This window comes from Emiliania huxleyi, assembly GCF_000372725.1.
Source record: "Emiliania huxleyi CCMP1516 unplaced genomic scaffold EMIHUscaffold_504, whole genome shotgun sequence".
In the NCBI taxonomy this organism is placed as follows: domain Eukaryota; phylum Haptophyta; order Isochrysidales; family Noelaerhabdaceae; genus Emiliania; species Emiliania huxleyi.
Window position 1 is genome coordinate 44,122 of NW_005198214.1, and position 11,242 is coordinate 55,363.

General features: G+C 68.2%; 2 protein-coding genes across 2 annotated transcripts; both read right to left on the reverse strand.

The window, feature by feature from the left end:
* Positions 1-142: 142 nt before the first annotated feature.
* Positions 143-1,981, reverse strand: EMIHUDRAFT_470636 (hypothetical protein; the record flags this gene model as incomplete). The annotated part of the gene is made up of 3 exons (XM_005766616.1): positions 1,583-1,981; positions 695-904; positions 143-343 (listed from the first exon to the last, which is right to left on the reverse strand). The coding sequence occupies exons 1-3, from the start codon at positions 1,970-1,972 to the stop codon at positions 143-145; spliced, it is 801 nt and encodes a 266-aa protein (XP_005766673.1). The 5' UTR covers positions 1,973-1,981.
* Positions 1,982-8,383: 6,402 nt separating this feature from the next.
* Positions 8,384-10,971, reverse strand: EMIHUDRAFT_445721 (hypothetical protein; the record flags this gene model as incomplete). Its single annotated transcript, XM_005766617.1, is given in 8 exon segments — positions 8,384-8,704; positions 8,810-8,893; positions 9,001-9,213; positions 9,330-9,391; positions 9,528-9,589; positions 9,697-9,806; positions 10,665-10,787; positions 10,807-10,971. Coding segments are annotated over 7 exon segments (873 nt in total), but the record flags the coding sequence as incomplete, so codon positions are not given.
* Positions 10,972-11,242: the final 271 nt, after the last annotated feature.

The window sequence follows — 11,242 nt, forward strand, 5'->3', positions numbered from 1 at the left end:
AGGGTGGGGGAGGGGTGGGGGAGGGCACGGCGGGAGGCCCTTCGGGAGAGGAGTGGCGCGGGGACGGGGCGGGGCTGCGGGGGGGGGAGGGCGCACCTGCAGGGGACAACACGGCTTCCGTGGTGGTGGTGGTGGGGTCCGTTCACTGCGCCGGCGGGGAGCGGCGGGGAGCGGCGGCCAGTGCGGAGTCGACGCGTCGCACATGCCGCAGCTTGGCGGCGCCGCCTGCCGCCGCTGCCGGCTGGGCGGCGCGCGCCAGCTTAGAGAGGAGCGAGTAGTGTGGCCGGCAGCGCGAGGCGGCGGCGCGCGCGCTCCTCGCGCGAAGCTCGTCGGCGAGTCTCTCCTGTGTGGGTGTGTGTGGGGGTGGGGGGGGGGGGGCTTGGGTCGTGGTTGTGTTATGGGTTAGGGCTAGGGTTAAGGCTAGGGTTAGGGTGTCGGAGGAGGCGGTTGGTGGGCGGCCCGGGGGGGGAGGGGGGGTGCGAGGCTGCGGCGCACATCTCGGCCAGCCTCGGGTGATCTCGGGTGATCTCGGGTGGTCCATGGTCTCGGATCATCTCGGCCGATCTCGGCCGATCTCGAAGAGCGCACCGTCCAGGCCGGCAGCCGTGCACAAGGAAGTGTCTAGGAAGTGTCTAGGAAGTGTCTAGGAGGTGTCTAGGAGGTGTCTAGGAGCTGTCTAGGAAGTGTCTCGCACCGTCCCGGCCGGCAGCTGTGTGTACCGCGACGGCGCCTCGGAGAGCAGCGACGACTGCAGCTCGCTCAGCCACGTGCGCTGCTCGCTGTGCAGCCGCGCCGACAGCGCCGCGTACCGCGCCGCCGCCTCGCTGCCGCCGCCCTCGCCCGGCGCTGCGCCCGCCTCAGCGAGCGAGAGAAGCTCGGCGTGCTCGGCGGCGCTCAGCTGGCTCTGGCCGCAAAGGGCCGGGGCGTCGCTCCTCCGGGCGGTGCCGCTCCCTTGGGCGGCGCCGCTCCTCCCCTCGCCGCGCGCTGCCACCGGCACGTCCGCCGCCGCCCCCGCCGCTGATGCAGACGCTGCCGCTGATGCGGACGCCGCCGCCGCCGCCGCCGCCGCCGCTGAAGCGCCCGCTGCAGCGCCCGCTGCAGCGCCTGCTGGAGCGTCTGCTGCAGCGCCTGGTGAAGTGCCGTTGCCGCTGGCGCCGCCGCTGTTCCCGCCTCCACCGGCACCACTCGGTGGGATCGGGCCTGTCTCTTCCTGCCTCGACCGCCCGCGCCTCGCCAACGCCGCCGCTGCTGTTCCCACCGCCGCCGTTACTGCTCCCACCGCCGGCACGGACGCGGTGCTAGCGACCACGGCCTGTGCGCGTGAGATTGCGCGCGAGAGAGCAGACTCTTCTGGCGCTCCTAGCGCCACCGCCGCCGTTGCTGCTCCCACCGCCGCCGCCGTTCCGGCCGCCGCCGCCGCCGGTCCAGCTCTCGCCTCAGCCGCCGCCGCCGAGGGCCGCTGAGGCGGCCTTCGAGGCGCAGCGGTCAGGGCAGAGGGGATGGGGACAGAGGCCACGGCAGCGCCGGTCGCGGCTGTGGCGTTTCGGTCGTTCCATCGGAACGATGCGGCGCCGAGCCGCACCTCGGCCGCTAGCCTCCTCACCGCCTCCGCGCGCCGCTGCTTGGCCGGGCTGTCGCCGGCCTGGCTGCTAGCGCGCGTCGCCGCGCAAGCGTTCGCCGGCGCAGGCTCCGGCCTGCGAGGAGGCGCCACCGCCGGCTGCGGCTGGCTCGGCGGCGGCAGTGGACGCTTGTGCGGCCGCGCCGGCGGCGCCTCCCGCTGCCGAGCCGCCGATCTGGCGGGCACCGCCGCGACCGCTCCGCCGTTGTTTGCGGGCGCATCCGCCGACACGGCGTTTGCGCGGTTTGCGCGGTCCGCCGCGAGCCGCGCGACCTTGAGGAGCTCGGCGGGAGTGGGAAGCTCGCCAGCAAAGGTGAAGTCGACCGAGTAGCGGTCCAGGTCCTCCAGTCGCATTTATACACACATACAATGTCAGCGCCGGCACGCAGAAACAAAGAATTTTACTCCCCCAAGTGAACTCGAGCGAGCCCAGACAGGGCCGTGCTGCTCCTCTCCACCGTGATGCATCTCGCCATCATCGTCACCACGACGTGTCAGCTGCGGACGGGCGTCGCCCGCGACATGCGCACGTAGCCCGACAACTTTCAAACGCTGTGCAAGCCGCGGCGCGCGGGCGGCTCCAACTGTCAATGTCGTCTCGCATTGCCGGTACGCGGGCCTGGCTGCTCTCTCTCTCCCCCCCCCACTCCCCATCGAGACTGAGCCCCCGGTGAGCACGGGCTGCGGCGCGACCCTTGCCGTCCCCGCGCACGCAGGTCACCATGGCTGCATCAGAGCTGCTTTGTCGTGCGCACTCGAGCAGCGCGCAGCGGTCGCGCCCACCTGTCACCTCGCCTCGCCGGCTGCATCCCGCTCGCCACCATCCCTGGGTCACCGCCACTGCCCCTGTCCCTTGCCGCCGCCGTCGCCGTCCGATTCCTCCCTTGGGCCAGGTACCAATGTTGTCGAATTTATTTCAAAATCTGCAGGCGCGGAGCGCCTGCGAAAATTTTGAAGAAATTTGTGGCCGGGCCTGATTTTCAACAATATCTTTCAAATTTGCGGTGTGGAGTTGGGGGGTGGGTTAGTTTTAGGGTTAGGGTTAGGGTTAGGGTTAGGGTTAGGGTCAGGGTTAGTCTTGTTGTGTCTGTATATGCCAGCGTTGCAGGGTTCTGCGCTGGGATCTGGCCCCAGCGCCGACGAGTAAGACTCAGCACCGCACGCTGACCCCACCAAATGCCGCCTCAGGGCGCCAGGCCGCCAGCCACCTCTTAGCTGCCCTCTCGCGGCAAAAGGGTCGAGCGAGCGCGGGCAGAGTCGCGATGTCTGCGCACCCGCGTGCCGATGGGCGGCACACGCAGCGGAGAGAGGCCCTGTCGCGCCGCCAGTAGCGTTCCGCACTCCCCACGCCACCAATTGCCGCCTCAGGGCGCCAGCCGCCTCTTACACGCGGCCGGCGCCCTCTCGCGGCAAAAGGGTCGAGCGAGCGGGCAGAGTCGCGATGTCTGCGCACCCGCGTGCCGATGGGCGGCACACGCAGCGGAGAGAGGCCCTGTCGCGCCGCCAGTAGCGTTCCGCACTCCCCACGCCACCAATTGCCGCCTCAGGGCGCCAGCCACCTCTTACACGCGGCCGGCGCCCTCTCGCGGCAAAAGGGTCGAGCGAGAGCAGCAGGTTGAAGTTGTTGCGCTTGACAAAGATCGCGTCGTGGTAGAAACCGCGATGCGCGCGCCTTGACGTAGCCGTGTGGCCGGTCTTGTGGGAGAAGGGTTGGCCGGGCTGCCCGCGCGCCTTGCAGCCCATGTTTAGGCGGCGGGCCTTCTCTTCGGTGTTGCCGAAGGCGTAGGAGTGGCCAACGGAGGCGGGCGTGCCGCCACTCGAGGCGTTGCCAACGCCCGGCGAGGAGGTCTTGAGGAGGGGCGTCCAGAGCCTGATTTCATTCACTTCATCGCACCTGGTGGCGCATCGCGAGCGGCTGGAGCGCTGGCGCGCAGAGTGCGCTGACTGCAGCGCCGCGGCCTTTCGATCAGTGCCAAAAAAACAACACATCCCTCTCGCCTCAGTGCCGGGGACGCGGGGACACTTCATTAAGTGCCAGGGACAGAGGCGCGCCGACAGTAACCACGACGGCATGGAGGAGGACGACGAGGTGTGGGAGTAGACGTGTGTGGCAGCGATGCATAATACGTACTGTCGTCGTCGGACGATTTCCTCTTTTTTCCTGCAAACGGCGGGACATCTGCGAGGAGATTGCACGCGCTCCCGCAGGCTGCCGTTGCTCCCTGAAGTCACCGTCCCCGTGCAGATACGCGAGACGTGCCCCTCCCTGCTCCTTGCACCGGCCTGCTCCTCGCTCGATGCAGTGTACGGACAGCGACTCGACGCTGCCGAGCACCTTCGATGCCGACGCCGCGCTCATGTGCAGCCAGCTCGCGATGGGGCTCGCGTATCAGGACGACGTCGGACTGCGACTCGTGAACGCACTGCGTGTGGAAGGCTCTCCGAGCCTGATCTCCGTCGGGACGAGCAACATAGCATTTGCAAAGACTCGCGGAGAAGATAACGAGGAGCTCGTCATTGTCAACCGCGGAACGATCATCAAAAATGTGGACGACGCGGTGCGCAACATTTCGGGACAGGTGCGCACCGATCGCATCTTTGTCGGCAAGCGGAGCGGCGGGGAGATCACTATGAAGAACAACGGTCCTTTCTCTCAGCTCTCGTTGCATCGGCAGTACTTGGATCGCGCGAAGGGTCCGCCACAGCTCTTTCCCGTAGCTGCGCGCCGCCCCCTCGCCCACATACTCTGTGCTTCCCTCACGGATAGGCGTCCTCTTCACCTACCTCCTCCTCGATGCGATGCATGGCGTATACCGCATCGGCGACTACAAGAAGGTGATCGTGACCGGCCACTCGCAGGGCGGCGCCGTCTCGATCTGCCTCGCCGCCCTTCTGGTGGCCTTCGACGCTGGGCTGCGCGCGCTCAACGACGGTCACATCGACGTGCTCGAGGTCGACGCTAAGAGCAGCAGCGTCTACGCCTTCACACTGGGCAACGCGTCGACGCTGTCGATCACGCTCGATCAGGACGCGGAGCAGTTTGTCGTCAAGTGGTCGGGTGCGTGGACGTACGAGAAGCGATGGGACGTCAGCAGCGCGCTTCTCTGGCGCCAGGAGGCCGCCGCCCCTGACGGCCCCAGTAGCGCGCTTTTCCATCTCCCCGCAGCCCCTGACGGCCCTGTCCGCGTGTACGCCTTCTCCCCGACCAAGATCTCGAACCCCGCCTTCGAGACCTGGATCCACAAGAATGTGCCCAGCACCTTCAACTTCATCATGCGCTTCGACCCCATCGCCCAGATGGCGCGAGACGCCGCCGTGGCACCGCCTCACCCCCTCCACGAGACTTGCCGTGAGACTGTGCGGCTTCGCCACCACAGGTGCTGCCATGGAACCGCCGGCCGGGCAACCTGATCGAGGTGCGCGTGCGGAAGAACGAGTGGCTGCGCTGGCTCACCTTCCCCTTCCTCGAGGCGTGGCTCAACATGTCGCCGTGGCTCCCGGCGTGCTGCGCCGAGAAGGGCACCTACGGCGGAGCGCTCCACAGCGGCGCCACGATCCTCCCGGCGGTGACCGCCTTCCTGCTAGAGAGCCCCGCGGTCGCAAAGAAGGCGTGCCTCGACGCGGTGTGGAACGAGCTCAAGTACTTTCTCATCTTCGAGGAGTGGTTCGGGGGCGACACCTCCAGCTTCGTCTCGTGGCTCCGCCTCAAGACATCAAAGTTTCCCGACAAGCAAGTCGGTGCGACCGACCGGTTGCTGATCCTCAAGGACGGCAGTGAGAAGGGGCTGGACGACTTCGAGTACACGATCCGCACCTTCAGCGGCGCCGAGGCTCTGACGTGGAGCCTCGCGTACTTTAACGGCACCCTGGCGCTCACCTTCTTCGTCCTGGCGCTCGCGCTCCCGTCCCTCGCAGCTCCCTGCCCCCGCCCAAGGCTGTCCCGTCTCAGCCTCCCCTCCCACCCACCCCGACCTCAGGTGCCGATGGCCCTTCTCCTACTCGGCGTCCTCCTCCTCCTCTCCGCCGTGGCTGCGCCCATCTACCTGACGCTTCGCGTCGGCGCCTACCTTTCCGCCGTGGCGGGCGCGTGGTGCTGCGTCTCGGAGCCGGCGACGGACAGCGCGGTGCGCGGCCTGCGCGCCTCCTCTCCCCTCTCGCCACGACCCTAGCCGGCGCCGCATGTGGCTCCCATAGAGAAGCGACATCAGAGTTGAAGCCGGGGGGGTACTAAGTTGCCGCCGCCCGCCCCACCGTGTGCAGAGCACGTCGGCGACCATCGACCGGATCGCGACGCCCAAGCCGCCGCCGACGAGCGCGGCAACGGCTCGGCGTTTCGCCAAAGAGCAGCGCACAAAGTACCAAGAGCTAGCCAGCCTCGTCTGAAAGCAGAACGGAAACCATTCCATGTATGCTATATTACGGTCCTTCAGCAAGAAGAATCCACCCGCAGAGCGCAGTCGGCACAGTGCAGCCGCAGTGTGTGTGTGAAAAACTCCATAGACATGCACGAGAATCGACCCTCGCCGTGGCGGTGCTCGACGGCAAGCTGAACGCTGTGGGTGGCTTCAGCGCCCCGACGGCGGCGCCCTCAGCTCCCGAGATGTGCTGAAGGTTGTGAACAGGGCCAGAAGGCGTGCCATTATCTATCTCTGCCATTGATCGTTGTCCCTAACCTACTCTCAAGACTTGCCCTACTCACATCCGTTTGGTCTTTTCTCGCAGCTGCGAGACATGCTTTCTCGGAGCGGGGCATCCAAAACAACAGGGCGGAAGGGAGGGGTGACCATACGCGCAGCGCAGGAGGGGTGCCCCTAAGGGGGCACAAAGGTAGCTCAAAGGGGAGTGAACAAGACGCCGCACAGGCGACGTGCACGCTCGCCGCCTGCGCTCGCCGCGTCGCTCTCTCCCTCCCCTTCTTTGCTTGAATTGGCGCTGGCGCCTGCTGTTGACAAGTGGGATCATCTGGCTTCCGGAATACTTCCGCGAAGCTGCCCCCAGCAGGCGTTTGACCAAGATCCAAATTTCCCTACTCCAGTTGAGGCTGCCCTCGGACCCGAGAAGGTCTTTTCTCGCAGCTGCGAGACATGCTTTCTCGGAGCGGGGCATCCAAAACAACAGGGCGGAAGGGAGGGGTGACCATACGCGCAGCGCAGGAGGGGTGCCCCTAGGTGCAGGCGCGTGCGAGGGCGCAAGCTGCGTCGTGCGGGCTGCTAGCTGGGTGCTCGCTTGTGTTGTAAGGCTGCTGTTTTCTCAGGGCGCACTGCGGGCCGCGCGGGCGTGTGTGAGTGTATTGTTGTGCACAGAGTGCACAGGCATGAGGGGTGAAGCGATCCTGGCCGAGCCGCCCGGGAGCGCGCGCGGCGTGCCACGCGCGCCTCGCCTGGTGGAACGGGGCTGTCGCGGGGTGTAGTGAGCCGCGCAGTGGGCGGGCGGCGCGAGCGTGCGTGTGTGTTGAGTGTCCAGCAGGTCTGCTGCACAGCCTCTGGCAGGCTGTGCAGCAGATCTGGTCGGGTGGCGGGGCGTGTGCGCGGCGGCCGCCGCGCGCGGCGTGCCGCCGCGCGCGCCTCGCACGGTGTGGAGCTGCGTCGTGCCGGGCGCGGCGCGCTCTGGTACGGCATGGTGCCTGATGCAGGTGTGCAGGCGCCTGGCAAAAGGCGTAGACTGTCAGTGAGGTTCAATGCGGCGCGCGCGTCGCGGCGTGAGTGGTCGTGCGCCTGGCTCTGGTGGTGCGAGAGGCGCGTGGCTGGTGCGGGCGGCGCGGGACGGCCATGGGGCGCCAGCACAGGGCTTGCGCCCATGACACAGGCAAATTTGCGCTGCGCGTGTGTTTGCGTGCGCGCGGGGACGTACGCGCGGATTTCACGCGGTGTGCGTGGAGAAGGGCATGAGGGGCGCCGGCCGCGCGTGTAATGGCGCGTGAGAGTGTGGTGCCCGAAGGCGAAGGGGCCCGAAGGCAGGAGGACTAGACTTGCGCCCCGCTAGCAACGAGGCTTACAAGAAAAGTCTCATCATCATGAATTGGGTCGGACGGGGGGGTAGTGGTACCTACGGTGCGAGGGGCGGCTGCGGGGTGTGTGGAGTGCCCAGCTTCCGGCGGGCCGGCGCGCGGTGTTTCGACACCGATATCGTTCAAGGAACCCTCTCTCTCGAGGTTCTCGAGGTGGATATCCTTTGGCCGCGTTGGGTAGCGAGGATTGGTGTGACGCGATCCACGCAGGCGTGTTTTCTGGCGGCCGACCGTCAGTGCACGGAGTTGCCCCTTCTCCGACTGCCCCGGCTAGTTCCCGGGTTTCGCGGGAGTGACCCCATGCGTCAAAGCTCAAACCCTCACCACATCTGCTCGCGTGCTTTTTTTTAACTGTGGGAGAAAAGGGAGAGGGCGTGTGCTCTAGTGAGAGGGGTGTGTGTTCTCTCTCTCAGTGTATGTGGCTCTGACGTACACAGGACGTACAATACACATATACAATGAATAGATACAGGAGCGACACACAAGTCACACAGAGAAGACACTCAAACGGCATTCGGCGGCGGAATCATGGGCGGAATGTCTGCAAATTGGGCAAGCGTCGCCGACGAAGACGCGTCATCCGCCGCGTCTGACTGAAGACCCGACGTGCCGGCGGTGTCGTCGGCGCCCTCGGCGCGATACAGCCACGTGGGCGCGCTCTCCGTCTCGCGGTACAACCACGCCTGCTGCTGCTGCCGGGCGCCCATGAGCGGGCTCTCCTCTTTTCCACTGACGGCGCCGACCTTCGCGGCGGCCGCGGCGGCCGCGGCGGCGGCCGCCGCCCGCAGCTCTTCGGGGGAGCAGCGGTCCTCGGGCGTCGCCCCGGCCTTGTCCAGTATCCGCCGTGCAAGGGCGGAGACCGGGCTGCAAGAGGCGTCGCCGGCGAGAGGCGCAACGTAGGCGGGGGGCGGGGTGGCGGGGCAAGGCTCGACATCGAGCGGGTGTGCGTCGGAGTCGGAGAGGGAGATGCCGCTAGCGTGGGCAATGCTGAGGACGCCGCTCCCGCGAGCCGGGCTGAAGCCGTCGCCCCCGCCTAGCGCGCTCGCTCGACGCTCGGAGTAGTCGATCGAGAGGCTGACCTGATCCGACACCGCGGGTGCGCGCGTGTGTGCTGCGACTCTTCACAGCTCCGAGGCTTTAGGCCGATGTTCGAGGCCGAGGTCAGGCGGAGGCGTGACGCTCACCTCCGAGACGCGGGGAGTTGATGGGCCGCGGCGCGCCTTTGCGGGGAAGGGGCAGCAGGAGGCGCCAGATAACGCCCGGCGGCGCTCCGGAGGTGGGGGGGGGGGGGTAAGGGGAAGGGGAGAGAGGGGGTGAGCGAGAGGAGTGGGAGGTCGTTGGAGTGAGAGAGGGCCGAGAGCGAGCAAACGCTAACCGTGGCGTGGCGCTTGTAGCAAGTCGCGGCGCCGGCGCAAACCAACAGAAGCGCGGAGGCGGGCATGGCAACCAAGAGCAACTGCTCGGTGTCCGCGTCGCCGTCGTCCGCCGGCAAAGGATCTGCGAAATCCCAACGAAGCTCGTCCTCGGCGCTGCTGCTTTCGGGCGCGGCACACTCGCACGCCAACGAGTGACGCCGTCCGCACGTCACCTAGTAGTAGTAACCTCAGCTAAGACCTGATCCCTGTCCACGCCCAAACGACTAGCGACAGGAACGCGGCTTCACTCCCACAGGGGCCTGGGAGACGGGAACGCAACGCAAGTCACCTTGCTGCTCGCGCGGCAATCGGTGGACGAGCTCATGTAGACGGAGCTGACGCAGGAAGTGCCTAAGGCAAGGCAAGGCAAGCTGAACTCCTCCACACAGGTGAGTGGAGGGGGTGCTGCCGGGAGCCGCCATGTGCGCGGCGTCTGATCTGCGGAATGGGTTGTTACATGCTGCCACCACTACTAGGCGGGCGGCGCCGGTGCGCTCGCAAAAGGCGGAGCACGAGCCGGTGTCGGTGGCAGCCTTGTAGTAGACGCAGCTGAGGACAAAGCCGGGGGGGGGGGGGGGGGGCTCGGTCTCGCGCCAGGCGTCTGGGAGGTGTCTGGAGGGGTGGCTAGGTTTCTGGGAGGTGAGTCCAAGAGGCGCCTGTGGCCGTCGCGGTTGAGGTCGTGGCATGTCTCGAGCGAAGCGTCGTGCCGCAGCACGTGGGCGGCGCAGCGTGCGTCCGACCGGCTGAGGCGGCCGTCTGGCGCGGACAGCAACGTCGCTGGCCGCGGGGGCGGCGGCGGTGCCGGTGGTCGGAGCGGCGGCGGGTATTTACAGGTGCCGTAGAACCCGTAGAGGTCTTCATCGCCGGACCAGACGGCGCCGCACGCCTCGCAGGTTGATCGAAACGAGGCAGGGAACGCCTGATTGAACCTGTCGATGCTCGAGCAGGGCAGCGGAGGCGGTGGCGCGGGCGGCAGAGGCGGCGGCGCGGGCGGCGGCGCGGGCGGTGGAAAGGCCGGAGGGGGCGGCGAGGGTGACATGGAGGGCGGCGGCGGTGCTGGCGGCGGCGGTGCTGGCGGCGCTGGTGAGGGAGGCGGCGGCGAGGGCGACGCCGAGGGAGGCGGAGCCGAGGGTAGCGGAGGCGAGGGAGGCGGCGGTGTTGGAGGGAGCGGCGGCAAAGGCGGTAGCACGGGCGGGAAGTGGTAGCCTGGGGCCCACGGAGGAAGCGACGGTGGCGGCGCCGAGGGCGGCGGAGGCGTTGGAGGCGGCTGCAAGGGCGGCGGCACGAGTGGAGGCGGCGGCAAGGGTGGCAGCGAGGGTGGTGGTGGTGTCGGCGGCGGCGGCGGCGGCGGTGTCGGCGGCGGCGGCAAAGGCGGCGGCGGCGTGGGCGGCGGCGGTGTGGGCGGCGGCGGCGTGGGCGGCGGTGTGGAGGGTGGCAGTCGTGGCGGCGGCGGCAGTGGCGGCGGCGGAGAGGGCGGCGGCTGCGGAGGAGGAGGAAGCGACGGTGGCGGCGCTGAGGGCGGCGGAGGCGTTGGAAGCGGCGGCAAGGGCGGCGGCACGAGTGGAGGCGGCGGCAAGGGTGGCAGCGAGGGTGGTGCTAGTGTCGGCGGCGGCGGCGGCGGCGGTGTGGGCGGCAGTGGCAGCATGGAGTAGCACGTGTACTCCTGCGCGTAAGCAGAGGTCCCTGCCGCCGCCTGACCGGAGCTGGTGAGGTAGCGCACGCAACGCGGAAGCCCCGCATCCCTGCAACCATCCACACTGGCGGCGGGGCTAGCCGTCCACGCGATGGCTGCGCAAGTCACTTCGCCTTGGCAGAGCGCCGTGCATTCGAACAAGGACTCGCAACCTCGCGATACCGCGAAAGTGACGTCCGGTTGGCCACCCTCGCGGCAGTAGCCCGTGCCAACAACGAATGCAGGCGCCAAAGGCGGCGGCGGCCGCGTCGGCGGCGGAGGCAGAGGCGGCGGCAGAGGCGAGGGCGGCGGCGGAGGCAGCGGCGGCGGCGGAGGCAGAGGCGGCGGCGGAGGCGGGGTGGAGGACGCACACTCACGCCAACCCGCGCCACGGAACAAGGTGGACGACGCGTCGCTACCGCAGCTCGAGGGGTCGACGACGTAGCAGAACCGCGCTCCGTTGCCGTCGTGTACGGCGCAGCCAAGCCGACTTGTACGCACCCCGCCGCTCACGCCGTCCGACGCGCAGT